The sequence below is a fragment of the Cariama cristata genome, unplaced genomic scaffold, assembly GCF_000690535.1.
Source record: "Cariama cristata isolate BGI_N322 unplaced genomic scaffold, ASM69053v1 scaffold29948, whole genome shotgun sequence".
Taxonomy (NCBI): domain Eukaryota; kingdom Metazoa; phylum Chordata; class Aves; order Cariamiformes; family Cariamidae; genus Cariama; species Cariama cristata.
The window spans coordinates 2,473-30,145 of record NW_009631064.1 but is presented as its reverse complement, the minus strand read 5'-3'; the positions used below and the strand labels follow the sequence as shown (position 1 = coordinate 30,145).

General features: G+C 37.3%; 2 protein-coding genes across 2 annotated transcripts; one reads left to right on the top strand and one right to left on the bottom strand.

Moving 5' to 3' along the window:
- Positions 1-6: 6 nt before the first annotated feature.
- On the top strand, positions 7-533 carry MED18 (mediator complex subunit 18; the record flags this gene model as incomplete). The annotated part of the gene is made up of 1 exon (XM_009705810.1): positions 7-533. A coding segment is annotated over one exon (405 nt), but the record flags the coding sequence as incomplete, so codon positions are not given.
- Positions 534-7,467: 6,934 nt separating this feature from the next.
- On the bottom strand, positions 7,468-27,081 carry COL4A3BP (collagen, type IV, alpha 3 (Goodpasture antigen) binding protein; the record flags this gene model as incomplete). Its single annotated transcript, XM_009705811.1, has 12 exons — positions 7,468-7,700; positions 8,862-8,998; positions 10,376-10,505; positions 11,300-11,428; positions 12,758-12,828; positions 12,954-13,086; positions 13,763-13,858; positions 17,916-17,993; positions 18,570-18,662; positions 19,632-19,718; positions 21,185-21,277; positions 26,924-27,081. Coding segments are annotated over 11 exons (1,196 nt in total), but the record flags the coding sequence as incomplete, so codon positions are not given.
- Between the last annotated feature and the right edge of the window lie 592 nt (positions 27,082-27,673).

Genomic DNA, 27,673 nt, shown 5'->3' with positions numbered 1-27,673 from the left:
CGGCGGTCCATGGACAAAAGCGGGATGCCCTGGCATTTGCGCTACCTGGGCCAGCCAGAGATAGGGGACAAGAACCGTCACGCACTGGTGCGCAACTGTGTAGACATTGCTACTTCAGACAACCTGACGGACTTTCTGGTGGAGATGGGCTTCCGCATGGACCACGAGTTTGTGGCCAAAGGGCACGTGTTCCGCAAGGGCATCATGAAGATCGTGGTGTACAAGATCTTCCGCATCTTAATGCCGGGAAACACGGAGAGCATTGAGCCACTCTCTCTCTCTTACCTGGTGGAGCTCAATGTGGTAGCGCCAGCAGGACAGGACGTCGTTTCTGACGACATGAGGAACTTTGCAGAGCAACTGAAGCCTCTAGTGCACCTGGAAAAAATTGACCCCAAAAGACTAATGTGATTGAAAAGCTGGGCAGTTAAGGCATTGGTTTTGTTAGTGTTCCTGAAGAGGGTGTTTTTCTAAAAAGCCTTTTGTGGGCAAATCAAAACAGAGAGAGGGAAATAAAGGACTGCATATCAGTTTTGTCAATTGCAATTATTGAGTGTTTTTTCTTTTACTTGTGGATGTGAACAAAAGTGGACACTTTAAATTAATGCCATTCAAAACATCAGTAAATGCTAATATCGGTAGTTTTCCTTCTCCTGTTGGGGAGATACCTGTTAATTGCCCAACAATCCAAAAATGTCAGACTTACAGGAATTCATCCTTCTGCGTAACCACATGCCAGTGCTGCTTTTATTTTTGTAAAGCACCATTCATGTATCCTACCTAATCATCCAAAATTTTTCTTTTGAGTAATACATGAAGTTAATATCCTTTAATGCAGGAGGTGTTGTTTAACAGAACCATAAACACCGGAACTACACAGTATAAAAGAGCAAGTGTACACCTATTTACAATAGAAGAGTAACAGCATATGTAACAAGAACAGCGAGGACATAAGATACTTTATAGTGAAACTATTTCTCATATAACCAAAGTTAGAATTGGAAAACAATTTAGCAATACTACAATTGCAAGAGGTTTTCAAATCTTTTAACATTTTCATCTTTTTCACTGAAGTTGGGTATGGCATTATTATTTATTGGGTATGGCATTATAATTTCTCATTAGTCATAGCTAATGAGAAAGCAGTAAATTGCATAGGTTTTTTTATTATTAGACTTCTCACACCTGACAGCAATATCAAAAATTGACACATTAAACAATTAAGAGCATCATACAGCTGCTAATTGAACTAGTGATGATTTTGTTTAGTAGCTCGATAGTAGGATGGTTAGTTACCTTCCCTGTATTTCGGTGATATTTGAATGAGGTTTGAGAGTTTTCAGATACAGTTCAAACAAACAAAGGTTGGGAAAAAAAAACACCAAAGATGAGAAATGTCAATAAGCTTATTTAAGTTCTTTACAGAAGGCAACAGTTTTACCCACTACTAAAGCGTACCAACTTCTGTTGGAGACATTGCCGCTCTGTAGCACTACACAACTCTCTGTGTAACAACTAAAGGCAAAGACCCCTCCCACAAAAAGCTTCAAAAAAAGCCTTTTAAGTTACCACCTATGTTTCCAACACTGGAGTTTGGGCAAGATAAAGCATGACAACTGCATTAGTGCTCACCAAGTGCAGCATCTCCAGTGTTCCATGGATGCAGGCACTACGTATGGGGAGCGGGGACAACCACGTACTTGAACACCAGCTGGAGAGCACCATTACACTGAATACATCGCAATGACTTCCCACAGGGTACAGGCAATGACGTGAGCTGTGTGACTGCTCATTACTGAGACTGGAACTATTTTCTGGAGGGTATGGATACACCTACAATTCTTTTGTTCATACTCAGGCACAACTCACCCTCATCAGACAGCATACTATCCTGGCCCTCTGAGTCTGGAATCCTTTAATATACTATTACAGGGCATAACTCCCTGGGGGTGAGGGGTAGGTCCCAGAGCTCTGAACTCACCAGGTTGCACCATGATTCAGGTGCAGTCCCACCCCGGCAGATGGGAATCCTCAGGGCTGTTATCATATCCTGCCACCGTAACACTGGTTAGGAATCGCTTGCCACAGGCTTCCATGATCCGTGGCTTGTCTCTCATGATGTGAAATTTTAGGAAGAAGTCCAATGGATCAGAAGAGTTTAACATTGTATTCCAGCTTTTCAAAGGGTAGGTACTTGTAAGTACAAGGACACACAGAAAACAGGCATGCAGGTCCTTCCCATTGCATCTGAAAGGAACTCATTTGGTAATTTAGCTTCCAAGTTTCTTCCTAGGTGGTGGGGCAAACAAATCACAGAGTGTTGATGTTAATGTAATGGTGATAGAGATGAAAATCCCACCTGGATTTTCAGGCAGACCAGCTCAGGCAAAGGCAGACTGAATTGAAAGTTCCTAATTGAAGTTTTTACACTTTAGATGACAATAGGTCTGACTGTTGCTTGGTCTTAAGTTTTCAAAAATAAAAGTGATCATTCAAAAAAGTTCTTAAGGAGAATTAGTTTAAACCTTAAAAATTGCACCAATCCACATTACCAGCCTTCCCTATTCCAGCTGTAGTCTATGCATAGAAGAGGCAGGTGTGCAGAGGAAAAAAGCTTACGGCATCAATGGTAAAGAAAAATAGACACTTTCAGGCACCTAATGCTCAAAGTCTATCCTTTTCTTTATCTAATGAAATACACTTTTCTCCTTCTATAAGACTTAGCTTTTATAGCTGGAGACTAAAAATAATAGCAATACAACTAGTAATACACACTGGTAAATTGCATGGCATAACCCTAAGTAATTACCTTTGTTATACCTAGGGTGAAATTGTATTGTAGTCACACAGATGGCTACAGAAATGTTCTACCTCTCCTACTGTAAAGTATGTATTTTTTAAAATTACACACATAATTTATGGGACCAAGAATGCAACCATATTATTTTTATTTTCACAGAATTACAGAATGATTGGGGTTGGAAGGGACCTCTGGAGATCATCTAGTCCAACCCCTCTACCAAAGCAGGTTCACTTACAACAAGTTGCACAGGATCTTGTCCAGGTGGGTTTTGAACATCTCCAGAGAAGGAGACTCCACAACCTCTCTGGGCAGCCTGTTCCAGTGTTCTGCCACCCTCAAAGTACAGAAGTCCTTCCTCATATTCAGATGGCACTTCCTGAGTTTCAGTTTGTGCCCATTACCCCTTAACCTGTTGCTGGGCACCACTGAAAAGAGTCTGGGACCACCCTCTTGACACCCACCCTTAGGGTATTTATAAGCATTAACCAGATCTCCTCTCGGTCTTCTCCAGGCTGAACAGACCGAGTTCTCAGCCTTTCCTCATAAAGGTGATGCTCCAGTCCCCTCATCATCTTTGTTGCCCTCTGCTGGACTCTCTCCAGTAGCTCCTTGACTTTCTTGAACCGGGGTGCCCACAAGTGGACACAGTGCTGCAGATGTGGCTTCACCAGGGCAGAGTAGAGCGTGAGGATAACCTCCCTCGACGTGCTGGCCACACTTCCTCATGCACCCCAAGGTACCACTGGCCTTCTTGGCCACGAGGGCACATTGCTGGCTCATGGTCAACTTGTTGTCCATCAGGACTCCCAGGTCCTTCTCCAGCAGGTCAACCCCCAGCCTGTACTGGTGCACGGGGTTATTCCTCCCTCGGTGCAGGACCCTACACTTGCCCTTGTTGAACTTCATCAGGTTCCTCTCCACCCAACTCTCCAGCCTGTCCAGGTCTTGCCGGAGGGCAGTGCAGCCTTCTGGTGTATCAGCCACTCCTCCCAGTTTTGTATCATCAGCAAACTTGCTCAAGGTACACTCCATCCCTTCATCCAGGTTGTTGACCAATAGGTTAAACAAGATTTGACCCAGAACTGACCCCTGGGGAACACCACCAGCTACAGGCCACCAACCAGACTCCGCGCTGCTGATCACAACCCTCTGAGCTCTGCCATTCAGCCAGTTCTCAATCCACCTCACTGATGGGGGATTTTTGTCAGCCAGAACAGCTGCATTCTTCAAGGGCAGGGCTTACCTCAGGACTCTGTATTTGTTGCAATATATTACCTGATGCCTAATGCAGCTGAGCTTACGGTAAGTTTTCTTTCTGTGCGAGTAATGCCTTCTGTTACTTCAAACTGTTCCTCCAGTCTGGTGTACTTAGAAGGTTTCTATGTCTTTACTGATTACTATACAAGTAGTAGAAATCCCTGCATAACAAATAAAGGCAGGATTGTTACTGATCCATTAGGCACCAGCTATTTCTGCTATTAAGAAAGTTTGCTTTATAGAAGCTCATCTCAATTCTCAAAAATTCTTCCACTTTACAAAAAGCAAGTTTATCCTCTTGCATTCCTCACTCCTGGATCTCTATTCTTCCCATGGAAATTTTCATAATGTTGTTAATTCTGTACAAATGAAGACAAGAGCTAAAAATACTTTCGAAGTGGTCTGTATTAAGACCATACTGTACAGGAACATCTTTAACATGCCTCTGATATGCAAGCACAAAATGAGCTTTTCCATATATAATGTGGCATTGAAGTTTCCATCTCAGTAACCTCAGTAATACAAGCAAACCAGTTTCCTGTTAAGTGTTTTCCATACACTATAATGTCATATATAACTTTATCCATGATCTAAAAGATGGTTGAAAGATAAAATGTTTTAGATCAAGTTTCTCCAATGCACTGGAAGTTAAAAATAACTACAAACCAGGATTTTTTCTTCATAATTTTTAATACTTCTCACTTTTAAATACTGGTTTTAAATTTGTGATTGTAACATGGAAGAGCCAACTTTTTTAATTTTTAAAACTTATCATTAGGATCATAAAGCTATTATAGAACAAACAGTTATACTCTACACACTCAAGGTACTCAAAAATATGATTCATGTTTTAAGTCTGTAGATGAACAGTGGCAATTCAAATACAGCATTATCTGTACAACTTGACAAAAATACAGGCGGACAATCTGATTAAAGAGAATCTGCACAACTTCAGATAAGCCAGCTCAGCCCAATTAAGTAAAAGGTAGTTGTTTTTTTTTCAAAGTGCATCACATTTTTCACAGATAAATTTGTCAAAATAGTATGTTCAGGTTCTAAGACAGGATAACAATGACCATCTCATCCTTATCCCCAATACAAGTTCTATGAAGTCATTTCCTTCAGACCTAGTTTGGCCACGTCCAAATTCTCCAGACAGACACAGATATTCAGAGAACAGTATCTGATGGAGAAGATTGCTGCGTTCTCAGCCCTTCAAATTGATTCAGCTTATAAAAACATCCATTCAAGAGTCAGAAGCTGCTTCTGCAAAGACGACCACAGCTGTATAAATACTCCCGATCCATTAACAGGAAGAAGTGAACTCAGAGTGCACAGATAACATGGCAGCGACTGAAAAGAGGGATTAGCTCAAGAGAAAGGGCAAATTTTATAAAACCGTATCAGCAAGATCCCTTCCAGAAGAATGGATCTAAAGGCTACTTGCACACAGACAATCTGAGAGGCACACAGAGAACTGCCTTTTTTTTGTTTGTTTTTAAAGAGGTAAATTAATACCGATTTCTCAGTCTTGCAACTCCTTCCGTATTTTTTACAAAACCTCTTAGAACTCTAATTGGGCAGGGCTTGCTGTAGTGAAGTACCAGTGCCTTTATCTAGAAGTAAAATGTATTCTTTACAAATAGTATCTGTAGTGTAATTTTATTTACAGAATAAATCGCAAAAGTACATCACATTTAGTGCAAATGCAACTAATGATATAAGTTTATATACTGCTTTGTAAACTTTCCATACCTTTGTAAAATAAAGCTATCCAAATAATTAATAAACTTGCCTGTGTTCCAACAATTACCAGAAACAGCAAATAAGGAGTTAAACTCTTTATATTTTGGATTATTTTTTTTTTTTTTAGAGTTCCCATCAGTGGCTATGGTGGAATGTACCATTGCTTGGTTGATTGTAAAAAGATGAAGTACATTTGAGGTATAAGATTTTTTTTTTTAACATCGCTATATAAAATGGTCACTGGTGATATAGTAAACATGTACAAATTTTCATCTTATTTGCCTTACTAGCATTACCATATAGGCACTTTTCTACATATTCAAATTAACAGAATAACTCTGTAATAAGGCATATTCCATGCACACCATTAGAGAAAGGCAAATAAAAAGGGAAGAGTTATGGAGCATGACATCTGCATGCATGTATAATCATGTGTTATGTATGATTTCATCTCTGCAGAGAAGATGAACAGGTAAAGTTTTGCAACACTGTGCAGATCACATTTAATCATTTACCAAATCTTCATTAAGTTACTATATTATATTTATTTTCAGGCACCTACCATACTATATCAAATAAGACTTTCAGCTTTCTTTTGGAAAAAAATATATCTGAAACTTTTTTCTTGAGATACACAGGTTAGTGAAACACCAAGCAGTCTCTGAAGAGTTCCAACTATGAGACATGGATAAAAGACCTCAAAGTCAGCACCAGTCTGCCCCAGCCCTCTCCTAATGAGCATCTCCCTTCAGAATCAAAGGCAGGCAAATATCTGACATTTAAATTCTCACAGCAACTAAAGGGAACTTTCCAGTAAGAACTAAGCATTCTTACAGCTCTGATGGGTTTTTGATCAAGAGGCAAATCATTTGCTACATGAACCTCACAGCATGGCTTCATTAAGATGAGGAAAACACATGCAGTATCTGAAAATAATGTACTCATCCTCATTCTAGACTGGGAATGTTGTCTTATATAGTTCAAATTACCTCAATAAATATTATAGTGTACCTTCTCACAGATTTGGGAAGGTCCTGGATATCATGCAAGAAAGCGGTCCACATACAGCATGGACAGATGACTTCTAGCTTTCAGGCAGTCTCTTGCCCTCTCATACAGAATCTCCCTAGATATTTCTGGATCATGTTTAATAACAAGAATTCTGTAGCACATAACTAAAAAATACAATAGAAATATAAAGATATCTGGAAAAAAATAAAGCTTTTCACACTCTTACTCCTTCAGAACTAAAGATCGTCATAAGAGTAAGACAATAGAAAAGGCAAAGTCATAAGGATATTGACAGCCCTCAGTTATTAACTGACATTTTATGTAACAAGATGATTCATTATAGAAACCAGCAGCAATGAACTGTGATTATACAAAGCAAAACAAAACCTGCCAATAGGCTTTACTGAAGTCCTTCCCCCTCCTCAAATACCACAGAGATTTTTGTGCATATAAAGCACATACAGTATGCTATATGTGCATTTGTCTTTTGTGCTTTTTAGACATGCACAAAAACTGCACGAGTATCTTCGGAAAGTTGACAGTGAAATTCTGTGACTTGTTTAAAATTAAAGCAGTAACCCACATTGGTGATTCAAAGCTGTACGTGTTCCTCCTCTTCTAAAGCAAGCAAATAAAAATAGAGCCATATACATGTTATCAGTACATGTATTTATAATTACACACTGATTCAGCAAGAAACGTTAGCAGGAAAGAGCTAGTGTTAAATTTTCAGCCTCATCGTGTTGCAACACTTCTTCACTTCAGTATACAAAGCCTAGAACTTGGGCCATAAAAAGACTGTAGATCCTTCGTTCCAGCATGGAGTGCTCTGTGCATGGTCACTTCTCCAATGTGGAATGCTCACCCAGTCTTGTTCCAATTGCTGCAGGTAAGCAAAGACAAAAGCACAGCACTGAAAAGTTTGAACACTAATAGGAAAACAAGAATCTGTTAAACACCTTTAGTAATATCAGCACTGCTATGATCACATTTGAACTGTTGGCTCATGACAGCTGTGTTTTTAATGGTTCACCTACAACAGTTCTCTAACAATATACAATTAAAAATGTGAATCATTACAGGGCTACCTGTTAGAGAAGGATCAAATGACTAAAACGTTTGGAGACTGACATAATAAATAGAACCCAAAAATAGAGCTAGCCTACGTCATGCATAGAAAAAGTGATTAAAAATAATTATCAGATCACACTGTAATGTTAGAACTACCATACAGAATTCAGTGGTTTGACACTACAGTTATACATAACAAAGTATATAGCAAGAGTCTATACTAACAAAAATTAAGCAAAGCTTTACTCAGTACTAAGGCTGATTCACACAGCCCCAGAAGTGATCAAGAAATCCTCTTCTAATGTCATATCGTCATTTAAATGTCAAACTCATTTTAGATTAGCCCAGTGACCTATACCATTAAATTCATCCACTGACTTCAGAAAGCATCTGTAAATCCCTTTTCTTTCTCAGGCTCATTGGAAAGGCTAAAAATTTAAGTCTTAGCCTTTTAAATACTCCAGCAATTGACACTAGTCTGTCAGGGAAGTTCCATTAATAAAAATCCTAGTTCAAAACTATTCTGTCAATATAAAAGAATACTTTGACCTTCATAATATTCTATCAAATATGCAGTTACAAGTAGAATTTAAGATATCAAAACCTCATGAGGCTCTAGAGAAACTTCAGTATGTATTCTTGTCATAACAAGTGTAAAATGCTTGGGATAGCAGAGAAAAGCCAATACTTCGTCCCTTTATACTTCTACATAAATTAGACATGTATGCAAAAACTTGCAAGATAAACTAGTAAAAGTCTACAAAAACTAATCCTTGATAACTTGTGCAGGCCTTATTTTTCATGCTAATAATACACATGAATTACATGAATGTTTTTAAAAGTGTATTGCACACATATATTAAAACTAAGCACTGAATTAATGCTAATCATGGTAAGACATTTGTAGATTGCGTATTTCTGTTTGGCCTTAAATTTACAACAGTGAATGAAAAATGAAAAAAATGAATGATACCTGCTAATACTAGAATAAAATAGGCTTTCCTGCTGTTTTCTCTTGCACGTAAGATGTAAAACGCTTCAAGAATTTTGGATATTCTCGTTTTGCCACTGCCCGTAACACTGACGCTGGTGCCCATCCTCCTGGGTTCACTAGAAGTAAGTAGGAAGAAAGACACTGAGATACAGCAAATCTGCTGAAGACTAGAAAATAAAATTTAAGTTTGTTATTCCTGCAACTCTTTCTGAAGTAATAGGAAAGAATAACGATCAGCAGTTTTTTTTTTTAATGCCTTTACAGCTTGTATTGTAGCACTTTCTACTCTTAATATTCACGCTCAGTCCAGTTCTATGATGCCACTATTTAGAATACATTAAACATGATGCATTGCAAGTCTTTGGGGAATGCCCAAATGGAAGATGCTATTCTCTAAGGACTTTCAAGAAAAAACAGAAAGAGAGACTCAAGTTACTTCTTATTTCAAAGAAAACAGAAGTCAGTCCTAATTTTTCAGTAACTGCTACGTTTTTCTGAAGAATGCCTTTCAAATTATTTTTAAAGCACTTTAAGCAAAATTCAAACTGATTCTAAAATACACTTCAATTCACAGGGCATGTATTTTGCTGAAAAAGCTGCTACTTCCCATATAATCATAGCTCAGAATTTATAAATGAAATTATATTTTTAAATAATTGGGAGACTTCTAAAAAGGAAACAAAACTGTTTACCCCCGAGTTTCACACCATATAGTATTATTTGTACAGGATTTCATACAAATTACATCACTCCTACATGCCAAAGATTTACTGAACCAATTTTTCAGACTTTGATTCTTTAGTAAGCCATGTAACAGGTGCTTAAAAGTAATAAACAAGTGAGCTACTCTTGAAGTGTTTTGCAGCTGCAGGAGAGGAGCTAATAAGTATATAGCTCCAATACTACTACAATACACTGCTAAATACTGGGTACAGTAACAATACAGTTTGGTTTTCATAACTTTTCAGTCAATACCAAGGATTCTATCAGTTAAAAATTTAAAAACCCATGCATACTAGATTATACAGCTTGCAAATATCATCATACAAAACATATTCGTTCTTTCTTAACACTGAGGGTAAAAACTGTATCTTTACTATCAGCAGCTTTTCAGCCTAGCAAGATGTATCAGGGGAAGAAAAACCATTACAGCAATACATGAAAAAAACCATACTGTAACTGAAACTAAAAGCTATGCCAAGTCATCCCAGTCGCAGACATTTCTTCTGCCCACCCTTTTCTACCCCAAGATTCAGTACTTAAGACTGAGCTACACACCACTTCCGTTTATTCCTCCCAGAAAGCCACACAATGAATGATTCCATTCACTGATTCATGTAGCACATTACTCCAAGTCTTTTTAAACATGAAGACCACAAGTGTGATGCTATATACGAATTTAACAGAAAACTGCATCTAGCTTTTTTGCCAGTATTGAGCTCCCCAGAGTTAGCATGTATCATGAATGTCATACTGAAAAATTTTAGACTTACCATTAGCTACATATGTAATCTTGCATAGGATGTTGTCCCTGCTTATTTCCTTGTTCCCCTCTGGTGGGCTTACTAATGTCTGACAAATCATAGCAATATTTATTTTGGCACGGACACAGCGATTGTTCAGCTGCCAAAAAACCAAAACATTCGTAAGCCTTAAAACTAAATTTGTTTCAGCCTACTTGACTGCTAACATTTTAACTTACTACAAAGTCTGAGACACTCCAGAAGCTCTGTTTCTGAGAGCCTGCATTCTAGCACTATGGATGTAACATGAATGTAAGTGAAATGAAAGGCACATGGTGAATAGGAAACAGGTTAAACTAAAATGCCTGAATCTCAAGTTTCTGCTTGCTTAATACTATTACAAGTGCATTACTTCAATTATTTTGACAAATGAGTAAAGAAACATTTCAAGAATAATGTATCAGCATTTACAAATACCAGTTAGTAACTCTTCCCTTGTAAGCAGGCTATGGCATAGCAATCAGAACAGAAATACACCAAAGAAAACAACCGTTGTTACTATCTGACAGAACCAAGGTAGAACTGTGTAAGATAGAGGTTTAACAGATTCTGTATCTACAATTATACAAGCCTACTCCTGTATCTGACATTACAGAAGATTTATTGAGTTGATTCCATACAGAATAACCTCAATTCTTTAAAATGTTTTCACATCTCCAGAAATTTTTCTTCCATTCTGCTGCAACACCTTAGATCTGCCAACTGTTGAGATAAGGCAAGAAAGTTTTTGGCTCAGAATGCCTTCAGCAGGTCATTGCATCACTTGGTTTAAATCAACTGTATTTTTGCATAACCCCTGCCACCTCCTTCACACTAGTGCTGCACATATATTACAACGTAATAGAAAAACGTTATCCTAAAAGCAGAACTTGACAGAATGAAAATAATACTTACAGGAGCACTGTCATGTTCCACAGAGAAATTGCACACAATCCATGTTTCAGGATCGTTTTCACTGAATGCTGGTATCTTTCTGATGGCAGACAAATACAGCACATCCCTTTGAGAAGCTGGCCACACCCTCTGCAGAGAAACACCTGAATATAAGCTTTTTGAGTTTTGCAAATTATGTACTTACTATCCTTAGATAAAGAAAAAAACAAGCAAGGCAAACCAGATCAGTCATGTTATTTAAGTTTTTCCAATTTAGTAATTTAATTTTCAAAACTGAAACAGAACACAGCTGTTGTACAGATGCGTATCAGGTTATACAGTTACACTTAAATTTAAAAAAATCAAAGCAAAAGTTTGCGGCCTGTGAAATGCAGAAAGCCAAGCTTCAATGACTTTTTCAGTAGACAAACAGGAAGAGGCAGTTCCCCTCCTGTTCCCTCAACCTCAGGTTTACATTTTAATTAATATTTGTAAGCTACAAACTGAACTAGTGGTTAAGTATAAACAGATGCATCTACAGTTACTTATGTCTCCCAAGAGAGTGAGAGAGAGGGAGAGACATATTTAAAACAAGTATTTCCAAAAGCTACTGCTTCAGTAAGAAAGACATGGTAAACTAATCTTCTCCAAGAGAAAGTTTCAGAAACAAAATGTCTGATAAAATAAGAAAATACACAAGTGCCATTTTCCTGACACTCAAGGTGGTGGTGGGGGGGGAGGGGCATGGAAATCTAGCTTTTACCACAACACTATACAGTTTACATAACTGTCTTACTCTAAATCATGAGTCCTCTGTTACACAAGTTTTAAGGCAACCACACTACTGGTAAAATTGTCAAATAAAAATATCTGGTTTACTATTTGAGTATACTAATACTTGGAATCATGCCAGATTAAAGACGAATCTGCACACTTCATTCCCACTTTTTTTGAACCTTTAAGTTACAGTTGTTGGGTTATAATTCAAATGAACATTTTAGTAAATTCACATCAGAACTGGCTGGGCAAGGAAAAATACAATGAAGTTACAAGAACATGTGTTGTACTAGCAATTATACCACCTCATCATGCAAACGCGTACATCAACTAATTTGGTCAACAACAGCTTGCATTACTGCAATGAAACATTACGATACAGTGGTATAGGTTCCTTCCTTGTAGTCAGTGTCTATTTATTGCTTTTGTTTGCTTTAGATGACTCTTGCCTTGCTGGCAGTGACATATTTAGAGATTAAAAAGAGTCTTAATTTGTTATTACAAGCTCTATCAGACACATGCACAACCAATTATGGTATCAAGATACATTTGAAAAATTGACAAAGTTGCAGTTTAATAGTGAACTTGTTCTGAAATGTTGTTGTTTAAAGTGTTAAGCCATTAACGTATTCAGAATAAGATTAGAACACATATGCCCCAGACTGTTTCAGTAAGGTGTGCATACGGCTGAAGTGTTATTACCTTATGTGTCTGGTAAATGATGATTGCATTATCAGCTAGATTTTCCACAACATGGAAATTTTCAACTGTTGCTAAAAGAGGAGGAGGTGGGGGAGAAAAAAAAAAATCCATCAGTAAACAAGCACAGATATCAGGTCAATGTTATAAACAATATCCTTGCTGATAAATATGCAAAGGTTAAGAACCAATTCCTTACTTTCCCAGTCATTACGAACATCGACATTCCAGAAGTGGTGGCAAACTTCATGCCCTGTTACTCCTTTAACGGCATGGGTTGCTTTCAAAGGATCTAAAACTATTCCATTCTCTTCCACCTCTCTTCTGTATACCTATAGCCAAATACAAAGAAAGAAATGTAGAACACAAATTCTCAAAACTGTTCATGTTTTAATTGTTTAAAATTTAATCAGTTTTTTTAAAAAACACTTACCTAGACAACTAACACATGAATAATTTGCTGTGTCAGTGTTCTCTGGTAAACTACCAATGCAGACATTCTTACATGGCAATTCACATTAAAATACCAGTATTTTAAGAATCTCTACTCCAAAAAAATGATTAAGCTACCTTATTTATCACTATGCACAAGGATCCATAACAAGCACAGTAGAGCAGCCAACACAGTAATTTGCTACTCTAACATTTTCATACATTGAATTTACACATCACTTTGATACCAAGTTTTAAGCAGGAGAATAAGAAAGGAATCTGCAAAGACAAAGCTGTTGCAAGACTTGCACAGGATTTAGTTGGAATAAATATATTAGAAGCCACAGCTCTTGTGGACTCCAGTCCCAACTTAAATGATACTCTCAGAGAGAAGTTTTAACAGCACCTTGGTGAGTGATAGTATTCAGAGACAATCATAAAATCATTTAGGTCTGAAAAGGCCCTTAAGATCATTGAGTCCAACCATAAACCTAACACTGCCAAGTCCACCAGACAAAGCATCTGTCTTCACAGCATATCATCTTGTGTCAATTAAACAAAAACATGAACATTTACCTTCATTTCTCCTTCTTCTACCACTAGCTGCCAATTGGCATCTCCTCCTACATCTTGCAAGGAATATGTCATATGGTTTTGTACCATCTCTTCCACCTTCAAGGGAAAAAAAAATACACATTTTTAACTCATTCCTCCCAGCTTCTTGGGCAGAGACTGTACAGTATTGGAAGCCACAAGTCAATACTTCAAATCCTGTGCAGGAGCTGAATTTGGACAATAGTGCTTTCTATTACAAGTTAAGAACAAGCAGATAGTTCTGGCCTTCAAAAACAAAAGCTGAAATCTTGATTCAACTTCCAACCTAATTCTTTACAGGTACTTCCTATCCCTCCTTTGCACCTGTAAACTGTCAAAACTCACTATTTTCTACCTAAGACAGTTTTATTTCAGCATATAGGAGCTTACTTCAGATCTCTAAATAGAATTACAATGCACTGTAAGATATTCACTGAAGAGCATTTAAAAAGCTGAACAAAGGCAGGTGGGAGGGATGGGGCAGAAGATAGACAAGCTCTAAAAAAGTAAATGCGTATCAAAAGTCATATTGAAAGAGCAGTGAAGTAAACAGCCACGAGCAAAGCACGCTTATTCTGTTTCACTGGCATCTTTGCACAGTTACCAGCTAGAAAAAAAGCCCAGAAATGCTTACCTTCAAGAAAATTATGATAATACAGAGACTCTATTATATATGAGTACAAAATACTAATTAAAAAATTTAGCTAGACAGTTGTGTGCTTTTCTTAAAGGCCAAATATTTGATATAATTTTATCAAGCTATGTGAATACTTCTTTTTTTTATTCGATATAATGTGCATGAAAATGGGTGCTGGGACAGGAAACGGATTTTTATTTTAAATCTACAATCTTACTCTGTTTCTCTGGTTCCCCACTCCTTTCCAAATCCCACTCTCCTTCAAATAAAAACAGAAGCAAAAATATAAGGTATCCATTGCTGTGTAAAGTTCACAAGTACTAGAAACACTTCAGTAACTTTTTTCCACCCAAAAGAGAGGTGACTACTAAAACTTGTCACAGCAAGTAAGTCCATGTGATTGACGCTATTCTCCTGAATTACTAGAAATATCATTTTTTTCAAAAGGAAAAGCACTACAAGCAAAACTTAGTTAACTGAGCAACACAAAGATTAGTCTAAGTAGTGCATAATCACAAGATTAATAGCCTGAACACATAAGTGGTTTTGCGTAACTTACAAAAGTATAAAGCCCAGTGTGCATATAAAATAACATGTAAAACATACATTTGAGCAAGTAGTACAAAAAATAGAAAGAAAAATTAAAGAACACTTAATGATCTTTTTCTGATATGAACTGAATTGAAAGGCGTTATTTACTTTTAAATTAAAGTAGTAATTTTGTTGTACTCTGTACTCCATGGGCAATACACTGAAGACCAGGAAGCAAAAGTTAATTGAATCAAGTCAAAATCCTCGAAGTACAACATCAAAATAAAATCCATTGGATGCAAAGTTATTCTTATTTTAACTATACAATTCTCTACAGAAGGAAGTTATCAGTCCAGTTTCAGGGGTTTTCTTTTCTTCCTTTTTTTTTTGGTTTTGAGTTACAATGAACTAAAAACACCTACAAGTTTCTGCCTTTAGACAGGCCATCTTTTCCTGCCAGTTACTAGCCAGTTTCCTATGAAAGATTCTTTTATTTATTTTTTTTCCCAGTGAAACAATGACAGTACAATCCAGACCAGGTAAAAATGTGTGATGCTTTTTGCTTTATGCTAAATGTAGAGAGATGAGGGGAATAGCAAGGGAAGAAGAGAAGGAGGTATCCACAGGAGTGCAATCTAAACAGTTTCTTACTTCTGCTTCACCGAGGAATTGCAGTACCTACAACTGCCTTGTGCTCACTACCTGTCCAAACTGTATGTAATCTATGCACTGGTCACTGTCTGTCAACCTGCATGTATTTCAGAGGCACCGAGTCAAGGTTCACAGCTTCTTTCCCACTGGAGAGGCCACACTGTTACCTCTGGGTTCCCAGCAGGCTACAGGAATGGTCTGCAAAAATACCTGTAACCTGTATGCCATGCAGCCTTGGCCTGAACGTTTAAGTTGGAAGTTCTTCACTTTAAAGGTCCTCAGAACAGCTCAATCTATTTTCAAATCTGATAGTCCTTTAAAAGAAAGTGATCTGCACTTTAAAAAGAAACTGCACTTTAGAAGAAAGTGATCTGACCTCCTACTCAACTGGCAGAGACAAATCAATGCTTTTCTAGAGGCATACTGAAGAGCAAGCTCCCATCAGAATACATGTTTATACTTCTCAACCTTAAAAACAAGGCTGCAAGTTTTTACTTGACCAATACCAAAACTCCCTTTGTGTGAATGAAGTCTAGAAACAAGTCACATTTATTCAGAATCAAGATATTAGCTTGCCTTTTCAAAAGCCAAATCCTCAGCCTGGGGAGAGAGTCTAATTTCATATTAATAAGGTCCAGAGCAGGTTCCCACCAAAAGAAGGTATGCTGCTTTCCTCTTCATGCTCTCAGTTGTCTTTCACCTGCTTGTTCAGTAGCAATGAAGCTCCAAAGCAGGTTGTCTGACTTGTTGATCTGGCAAAAATTTGTTCTAGGGAAAACATTTGAGGGGGATGTGGGGAAAGTAGTTCCCTATAAGTTAAGAAGATCATCCTTTCTGCAGTGAGTCCATTAACTTTGAACTGCATTTGAAGGAACTCAGTAGTAACTTCTACATGGTATAATCCATGCAGTAGCTGAAAAGAGCAACAACTCAACTCCAGTCCAGCTGATCCTTAACCTGAATTTGCATTATCGTGATAAGGACCTGGTCCATCTCAGATTTGTTTATAAATGGTTAGTTTTTCAGCCATGCTAGCGCTTTTGCTGCTCAGGTTTATCATATGAATACACAAATACTATCACAGGCATAAAAGAGGTGAAAATGAGGAGGCCAGCATATTTCAGTAACTATGAGTTTCCCTTACATAGAACTGCACATGTACCCATAGCCTGACAGACAACCAATCTTTGGCATCAAAATTGTTTTCTATTACTTGATTTCCTCCCTCCTTCCAAACAAAAACAAACTTGAAAAACTAACTTGACTACTGGAGTACCAGTAGATGAGCCTATCAGTGTTGCGCAATATGACCTGCATAAATTTTGCCTTATGGTAAGTCCAAATTTCAGAAATTAACTGACTGCAAAAAGTCAAGGCAAGTGTTGGGATTTCAGTCCAATAAGCAAGTCCTTAAGTGTTAGGGTCCTGCTCAAAGCTGGTAGTAAGGTCTGCAGGTAGTACAATTCCATTCCTTCTATTTGAAAAAAGCAGTTTATTTGCAGCATTAGTTAGTAATTTCAAAAAACCTCCAAAATAACAGATCCCAGAGGAAAGCTCCACATTCACAATCACACAGGGATCACAGTAGAAGGAAACTAATGGCGTGAATGCCATGTCTGAACTTTTTTTGAGACTAAAGAGCAAACACATGAACTCACTTATCTAATTCTACTCTAAACTATGATCTTCAGAGCAAGAACTCAGAGTAATTTTGTACGTTACTGGAATATGTCACTACAACTACATTTGACATATTCAGGATGTCAGACATTTTCTGAAGGATAAGTGAATATATTGAAACTCTTCCAAGTAAAAATTCTCATACCCATGTTTGTGAACATACTGACCTTTCAGTAATAAAACTACTTGCAGAGGTTAAAAAATGGTAATAGAGAACCTTACCATTTAGTATCTTAATGTCATTACAAACAAGTGGTAAAGACAAAAATCAAACCTTTGATTTAAAAGCAAGAAAAACTGTTCAGTTTCAGGCAAAGACCATCTTCAACCCACATAAAAAAATTCTACTTGTATTACAATCAGAAATGCAAAATTTTCAAATTGTAGCCATTTTTATTAAAGCTATTGAATTAAATCCAACAGTTTCACAAGATTTGGGCCTCTGCACAAGTGATATGCATGCAAGCTGGATGTAAAAAGACAACTATTTAGCACAGCAATAGAGAACTCCTTTGTTTGTCTCAATGTACTAGTCTAAAGCAAGCAGTGACTTATGTAACAAAAACCCAGGTTCTAGAGAAGAGGATGAAATACAGCAAAGATATGCAACCCCCACTCTACACATTAATACAGTACCTGGGCGCTGAATCTGTGAACATCATCAGAGGCACTGACTAGATCAATGGAAGACATGGAGGAAGAGCGACTATAGGGCTACCAGAGACAGACAAAGAAAAAACCAAGTAATCAGAACAAAGGCACAACAGAGCATTCAGTACCAACTTGCAAGCACAAGATAATGAAGAAAAGGGAAACAAAAGCACCATAAGCAGCAAGCACAGCAGCAAATGCTGATTCCATGCACCTATTATGTATTATGCTCCCAGTGTAGCCCTGAGAGGAGCATAGTGTTTTCAGTAACACTAAAAAAAGTCAACTGATCCTGATACAAGCAACTGGATTTATTTTTTTAATAAAACCAATTCAATGAATTTTGGTGAAGGCATCTTAAAAATACTGAGGTGAGTAAGTTGGGATTTCTTCTTTATTATCTGACAAGCTTGATACAAGTCAAGAACACTCTAAATAGGTATCTCAATTCAGTATTTTTTGAGCCAAGACAGAAAACAGTCCTTCTCCAATTCCAGCTACTCCATTTGAAAAGGAGTAAACCATTGAAAGTTACTAGGAACACTTAAAAAAAACCCCTCACCTACCCATACAAAAGTATTATATAGAAACATCATAGGTCTGCCCATTATTCAGAGGAGATCATAAGAAATTCCTTACCTTTTGGACAAATCGATGAGTCCCCACAGCAGAATATGCATCTCCAGAAGGTAAGGATGTTGGCCAGTGTAATCTAACTTTTTCACTTTGAGACTGCAACAAAACAGGTTTAATTACTAGCAGTCAGCTGCTACTGGGTGAACTATGAAAGCGAGCAAGTCATCCTCAATCTACACAGTGGCTACAACAACTAATGCTGTCCATGACAGGCATGAAGCTGTCATCCTGCTGGAATTCTCAGTAAGTGAATGGGCCTGAAGACTGAACTTGTCTATACTTCAAGGTGTATTTCTGAGTTAAGGAAAATAGATCATCAGCATTAAGGATCCATGTAGTAGTATGACAGTCACTCGAAACTTTTACTGTTTGTTAACAACATTTGTAAACTCTGTTGTGTACTACATGTCCACTAAGAAGTCTTTTAATTCTGAACCAAGTCTCTGTATTCACTATATTCATAAGCCCAAACACTCTTAAGACAAAGGATGCACCATTTTGTGATTCCCACTCATTCTATATACTGCTATACATTCTCATATTCTCTGTATTTCCTTACATGCATCTATCTTACCCCTTTTTGATCCTTGTCACTGAAGTGTATTCAGAAAGTGAGTTAGAAAAGTAGCCAGAGCCTACAGAGTTTTTAAGTAAAAACAAACACCAACAGAACTACATCTTCCCTATTTTACATAGCGCTAGAGTCACAAGAAACTTCAGAGCAATAATTAGGTTTGGAGAAATAGCTGTAGTGATTGATATTCTTATTTGCACAGGGCATCAGTTACATATAAAGATAAGTTTTATACAGGACACTTATTTAGGAATTAGAAACTATAGACATTCAATTAGCTTAACACTTCTACTACCCTTTTTTATGTAAGCTGTGAAGTCACTTTCTCAAAATCAGTGTTAAGCAACAAGATTTAACTGTAAAAATATTAAGCAAATTCCTCTTATCAGTGTCAGAATAAAATACTCAGAGCTTCAGGAGATGCACTCCAGGACTGAGTTGAAGTCGCAGAAGTCATCCATGAAGTGCCCATATTTTTCAAGTATCAATACCTGTTCTTCCATTTTATCCTGCCTATCGAGAGCAGCTTCAACAGCATCAAAGAATTCTTCTTCATTAATCAGACTATTAGGACCTTCCTAGAGCATAAGAAACAAAACTAGTTTAAAATTTCAGAGACATGAAAGTTCCACTTTGCTTTACTATTAGAAATACATATTTATATATTATGCATATAACTGATGGAAGCAAATGTCTTCTATAGACCTCAAATATTTTCACCAATATTCTTAGACTACAATTCCTCTAAAAACCCTACTTGTTAAAGGAATTTACTCCCTCCAACTACAATTCAGGGATAGTTGTATAAAGAAGACAAAACCCAGGAAACTGAGTAACAGTGTCAGTATGCTTTGACATCAGACTAAGGTTTTAATTAGAATATATATTCTCTTAAAAATGTTTACAGTGTGTCAAGTAAAGTCACACATATTAACATAATTGTATGTCACACATTAACACAATTGTGTAGATAGACTCCTTCCAAGTATCTGAGTGCCTTAGGGTGGATTTCAGTTATGTACAGATATATAAAGAGAAGACAAATTTCTGGGAATCTCTATTCAAAATTCTTAGAAAGAATAGTTTAACACTAAACAGCAGGTAGAGCTGAGTCAACTATTAAAAACTCAAGCCTACTAAGCAAAATGGTAATTTCAGAAAATTAGGTTTATGGCTTTTACTGTATTGTAAAACAAGCTGGTCGGCCAAATTTCAGAAAACTACTTTACAACATGGATACCTGGGAGAAGCCGCTGGTTCACAACCAGGGAGACAAAGTTCAACTTTCTATCCATCTTTTGCTTTTACAGTGTATGCCACAGTCACAACAGAGAACCTAAGCTCAAATATCTTATATATCTCAACATATTAGTACTATTCCTCAGGCTATGATTTGTAAGTAGAAACACATTTGATTAGCATCCATGAAAAGGTCAAGTTCTTAAAAATTATGCAAACTGCATTACAGGTACATTAGCTCACATTATTCTTCAGAAGGTGGTTTAAGTGTCTTAGAATTTGACTAGATAACCTGACTGAGGAGGAAGGAGATGAAATATGCAATTTAACAGACAAAAGGAACCTAAAAATCACTGAATTTGTCAACACAAAATACCAAGTGGCAGTGACAAGTTAAAAATCAATTCAAGTTAGACTTCAGATTCCAGGACTGCCTCTGCAGTCAGGGTTTTCATATTTGCTTTACATATCTCTACAGATGAACCACTAAAAAGAGAAAGCACAAAACTATGGATATCAGCAGTACCAAATGTGCAAGAAAAACAATAAAAATCTGTAAGCAAAATGCTTTTTGACAAAAGCATAACCTGGAAGCCTGAGCTGAAGACAGACTTCCATTCTCAAAAAATTAAGGACTGAGATTCTTCACACAGTTTCAGTTTCCAAGGTGGAAAAATAAAAGTGGCATGAATACACTTGCACAAGCCAAACACCTTGATTTACACACCCCTTTCCCTCCTTTGAGAAACAAACCAATCTATAAAAGTCACAGTGTTTTTAAAACTTTCAAAAGCAGAATTTGTACCTCGTAGTCTGGCCCTCCAAAGTGGGACTTCTTCTTCAGTTCTGTCACAGCATTTTTGTATGCTTCTTCAATTCTTCTCCTTTTCTCTATCTCCTGTAAAATTACACGGTCATTTGATGGAGTGAGAATGAATTGACTGAAAATAGTCAACATGCCAATAAATGGAATGACCAGTGTAGGTTTTTTCCAAGTAGCCAATTGCAAAGCTGCTGATTTTCTGAATTTATCTGCATGCATGCATTATATGTGCCCATATATATGCATACCTAACACAAACCTTGGGGAGCTAGCTACCTTGAGGATACTTTAAGTCATGTGGAAAAAACTAGATCAGCAAGCAAAAACCGGTGTCTAGTTTAAGCATAGCTATTCATGGTTCACCAAGGGTCAGACTTTGTAGATGGCTGACCGTTTATATAAACCTCCTTAGCACAAACGCTTGGGGCAGTGATAACAAAGGATGAAAAGTAAGACTGGTAAAAAGCTAACTTGTTGAATGTGGCGAGATACTAGTGAGTCACAGCATGAAAGTTTGTGTCTGTAATCAGCTGGCATAGGATCAACATGAATCACTTTGTGAACTCCATGCAGAGACAACAATTCAACATCATTCTGCCGTAATAGGTGTGTGACTGTACTAGAGCCACTCATGATGTCTATATCATTGTGTATTTTGAATAAAAAAGTAGTAATGCCAGAATAAGGTTAAGTTTAATATTTCCTCTGCAAATTCTACACATTGCCAGATATTCTCAGTCAAAAAAGCTACAAACACTTCTGAAATTCTTGCAGAATTCAGCTTTAATATGTAAGATGTTTCTCTGTTCCCTTTCAGAATCACTTCAGGTGGAAGAAAGTTAGGTCTTACGGGTCACAACTGGACACCACACACTACTTCTAGATACGAGTATAATTATTCAGCAACTGCATCTGAACTTCAAAGATGCAGTGGAAAACCCTTAAGGAATACTGAAAGGCTGAGTCTATGAGCTGAGAATTTGGTGGTAACATTCACTCTGCAACACATTTTCCAGTTTCTGAAGAAGTTTTAAAAATAAAGCAACAGTTTCGAAGTAAAACAAAGTAGAATAGCTTTCACAGAAAAATTCTTACAAAAAAAGGCAGCACTTAGATAAAGACAGTATTGTCTTTGTGAACATAGGCTTTTCCCTTTGAAACTATTATGAAGAGGCAAAAACTGCTAACATGTTTCAAAGTGTTGCACGTTTATCTTTTTTAAAAGTAACTGCAAACTCCTGAAGATGCATAAAGCATGACTTGGAATGAGAAAGAAAAAAAACCCCAAACCAAACTCCTCCTTCTGCTCACCCCAAATCCCCACACTTTCTGCACCTCAATCTGCAAATTAGTGATAATTCACATATGTCAAAAGACAACTCTCCAGATCTGCCAGCTTCTCTTGGCAACAATACTAAATAAGGCAGAAATTCGGAAACTGTTTGACTGCACAGCAGAAAAATTACTGGTGTCTTAAAACTATGTAAAATTTAATAGGACTTTTAAGTTACAATTGTCAAAGCTGAACAAAATAAGCTACCTAAACATGTTAATCTTAATGTTAAGTTTAATGTTTAGAAGGTAAGTTTGCTCATTAATAACAATTAGTAAGCCCAAAGGAAACCAGAATAGAAAAATGTTGCTCTAGTCAAGATAACATGAAAAGCATCATCACAAGGATTTTGTTACAAATAAAACAATGGATTAAATACTAGAGATTAAACCCTTTCCTTGTTTATCCATTTTAAAAAAAGTCTATTTTAAAATACATTCCAGAGGCTCACACTGAAAAATATACTTCACTGGAAAAATAAGAGTTAAGCTCAAGATCTTAACAGCTACGAGTAAAAGTTTGAAAGCAAAGCTTTAACTACAATTACCCTTACATAACTTTACATGTTTTTGTATTCATTTTTATTCTGGCCATCTGACTGTTTTGTTAACAGAAAGAAAATTAAATATAGAATTTAAAATTACAATCATTAAGCACATTATTTTAGCAGTCTCCTTAAAAATAAAATGTTGATTTTTATAATAATTTCTTGGTTTCAATGGTTTAGAAATAGTTTCCAACCTTCAGAATTTAACTTAAACCCCTTTTATTTAAAAAAAAAGGGAGGCTATAGAGAAAGATACTCATTTCATAACACTGTAGTCATCTCTAGTCAAACTGTAGTCACCTCCAGATCTAAGAAATTCTACTGAACTTGAGGGTTTTTTTGTATGAGAAATTTTTTACGACAGCTATAATTTTGAAACATATTTGCTTCAAGTTCAGCAGACATAAATCCATCTTGCATCTTTAGGTTAAGCTAACCCTCTACAAGATGGAGGCTGTGTGACTTTGTGAGGTAGTGGGACTCTTACTAATCACCTTTGTGTGTTGCTGTTAAGTAAAATGCAGTTCTGAAGCTAGTAGAGTGAGGAGGCTGGAGAGCAGAGTGAGCTGGATTACAGTGGCAGTTACACTACTTGTAAAACACTCATCGACTGTAGCCACTGACAGAGATTTTATTCTCTATGACAAAACTGTGCAAGGCCAGCAGCATGAATCTGCTGACAGACAAAGGACAAACTTGATGCTGCCCCTTTCAGCTCCACTAGACAGTCTTTTACAGGCACTGGACAGATTTACAAGAGCTCTAAAATCCTCCCAGCTAGAAATAAACACATAGAGCTACCCAATTTCATGCAATTTTCCCCTCTAATCTCTCAGAGAAGATACTCTGAACTTTATCATCTCACAATATTTACTTCCTTTTCAGAGCAGTTTACATATCTATCCAAGAAAATCAAAGGTACAAAGATCAACACCGTTCTCCTCTCACATTTGTTTACCAGATGACAGAGCAATGTTTTTTGCTCAGGCCCAATTACAGAAGATACTCTTATAAAGGCAAGTATAACTACTAAAAGAACAAGATAGAAGAAAAGCAAAAGCAATTCTACAAGTGAAACGAAACAGTGTTAGCAGAGGTCTGAACACAGTCAACTGCAGTCTTTAAGTGTAAGTGTCAAGGTGCTGATCATGGGGGACTACAGGGGTGGCCTCTGTGGGGGGAGGCCAGGGCTGCCCCTTGTCAGACACAGGTGGTTCTAGCCAGCTCCAAAACAGATCCACTGCAGCACACAGCACACATGCACGTGGTACCTCTCTGAAAATGTATTTAAGAGCAAAAAACACCTTAGGGAGAAAGGAAGGGGGAACAAAAAGTGAGAAACAACAGAGAAGATGACAATGCCAGAAAAGGAGGAAGCGCAGCTCCAAGGCAGAGAACATATCCACACTGCAGCCCTGGGAGGGACCCAATGCCAGAGCAGATGGACCATTCCTGAAGGAACCACGTGCTGTGGAGGACCCACACCACAGCAGATTTTTCCCAGAGGACTGCTGTCCATGGAGAAGACCTGTGCTGGATCAAGGAAAAAGTGTGAGAAGGAAGGAGTGGCAGAGATGAAGTGTTCTGGACTGACTGCAACCCCCTCATTCCTCAACACGCATTGCTTGAGGCTAGCAAGCAGCACACGGAAGGGCCTGCAGTGAAGGAGGGAAGTTGAGCTTGGGAATTGGAGGAAGCAAGCTGTTACAGTGTTTGTCTTTTTGTTTCCCATTAACTGGATCTATTTTAAATCAGCAACAAATTGATTTTCCCCAAGTGAAGAACATTCTGCCATGACAAGAACCAGTAAGCAATCTCTGTCTTTCTCTTGACCCACAAGCTTTCTATCCTACTTTTTCCGCTAATCCTGCTGGATGGGTCATGAGTAGCTGGGTGGGCATTTGGCTCTTAGCCAAGGCTAGCGCACTACACTTCCATATTACTTAATTTGATAAAAATTTCTTCTTCCAAAAGGCTAGGAATTAGAGGAATACAAATAAAAAGTGATTATTTTATATCAGAATTAAAGTACTTTACCATGAGTGTGCTGTAAACCCCAGAAAACTTCATTCACAAATGTGACTTTAAAAAAGTTGCAAGTCTACTGAAGTAGAGCAACTTAAAACCTCCAAGGTTTAAAAAGCTTTTGCTATTTTAATTTCTGGGAAAACAAGTCCAAATAACCTTGTGACCCCCTTTAAAATGTATTTACTTATGCTGTATGAGGTATCAGTCACATGAGACCCGAAGTGAAATTTAGGTTTGAATTTGTTAACGAGCTGCAGCTAAAAACAAGTGCTTTGAAGTTAGTCCACAGAAGAAAAAAAGTGACAAAAAACTAATCAATACAGAATTTGAATTCATTTAAACATATTATTCTGTATTAACATATACTAACCTAGGGACAAGAAAAATCTACTTCATCCATGCTCTAAGCACAGTCTGATCAACAAGAGTGAACTGTGTTTGTTCAGCCTGGAAAAGAGATAGCTTTTGTGGGGGGACCTAATAGTGGCCTACCCATACCTCCAAGAAAGTCATAAAGAAACTGAGTCAGATTCTTCACAGCAGTCTATAGTAGAAGGATGAAAAACAATAGGCAGATACTGGAATAAGAGTTACTCCTACCGGATATAAAGAAAAAATGTTTTCACTATAACAACAGTTGAACAGGATAGGCTGCCCAGAAAAGCTGTGCAGTCTCCAGCCTTGGAGACTGGAAATCAGACTTGATAAAGCCCTGAGCAACCTGGTTTGATCTCAAATTGTCCTTCCTTTAAGCAGGAGGTTGGAGAGAGTGACGCCTCTTGAGGTCTCTAGTTCAACCTGAATTATCCTGTGATCCTGTGCACAAGCTTCAAGTCTTGGATCTTCTGTAATTCCTCCAATTACTTAGATAAAGCAGTAACAAACTAAGTGTTGACAGAAGTTGCAATACAGTTAGACAAGGCAAGGTCTTTGACATATGGACAAAGACCACAGAGGAGACGGGGCAAGGATTCAAACATGGATGTGTGTTGTCTGAATGCATTCATTCTTTGAATCATGTGCCACTAAAACATATGGAGTAAGATCTGAAGTGTGATACACACTACATGGAAACAAGTTAAATGAAAAACAAGAGACAACAACAGCTAGAGGACTGCACAGGACACCAGCCAGTGACGGCAGGATTCTGGAAATCAAAGCCTCGAGTACAACCTAGCCATGCCTCCAGCACACCTCATGAGAGAACACTCTGCTCCTTTCGAGTTGCTATAGTGGTTGAGTAGGCTTAGCATGAACTATCACTCCCATGAGAGTAACAGATAGATTCTAATACCACACACCTAAAAAATTTAGCCAATTAGTACAAAACATGATTTAATCTCTTCAGCCTCCTAAAAGAAAGTGAATAACTGTATCTTAAAGAGACATTTAAAGTTAGAACTTGTTGTTCTCCTCAGTATTGTCATCATCTCTTATCACAAATAAAACATTTCAGAGATCTGCACATCATTTTGCCAGCATGGATAATTAGGTCTCTCTTAGAAGGCTGCAATACGCTTATTACTACGGAATACTGTCGGGTTCTCTATAGATAGGAAAAAAATATAGGACTACTATCTGAACAAGGGCTGGGAAAAGAAAGACTATGATGAATAACGTTACTATATCACCAGTCAGGATAAGGCTTTAATGTTTTATAGGAGCAATGACGAAAGCATCTAAAATTAATAAATGCTGTAAGTAAAAATAAAAGCAATTCCTGGAATAAAGTAAGTTAACAGCTCATTTGAAATTTCAATTTCAAACTCAAGAAATGTTTTTTTCAACAAAAGTAAAAGGAAAATGATCTTACCTTATCTAGCCTTTTTTGCCAGCTTTCTTCACGTTTTACCATGAGTTCAATACAATGAGAGAGTGTGGCAAGGATTCCAGCAGTAGTTGCCTTGAAAGTTATAGCTTCTCCTTTAAAGTCTATGCCATTAATTCCTTTGGGTGTCACATGTGGGAACACTGAAAACAAACATGAATCATTCCCTGACAGCTGTCTTTAACTCAAACAAGCATTTTACATGTATGCTTCATATTTGAAGAAAATAGATTAGCTAGAAAGTTAATTTAAAAATAATAAAAAAAATAATAAAAAGTGCTAGTAATTTTCAGCTATCCATAGGATAAGGAAAGAGATTCAACAGGAGGAACACATCCCTTCAGCTTCATCTTGCTATACTGTATTTCAAGTCTGCTTGTAATGCTGTATTACTCTGCACTCTGCAAATCATGTGGGTGGAGGGAGTGGTAATACTTTGTAACAATAGCAGTTTGACAGCTTGAAGTGGGGCCTAATTAGCACAGAGCAACCTTAAAACATATCTGATACAGCACTGAGAAAGAAACAATTTCAAAACGCGCTCAACCCCAAAATGTAACATTCAAGGTTGTTTTAAACAGGTAATTACAGATTTAAAAGTCTTAAAGTAAAAAGGTATGATCTAAGATAAAAGCATCAAACGTGTTGAATTATCCAAGCACTGTGGGTTTTGCAGTTCCAACAACTACTTCATGCTGTCAACCAAGCCATCTGTTGCTAAGGCTATTTAAACAA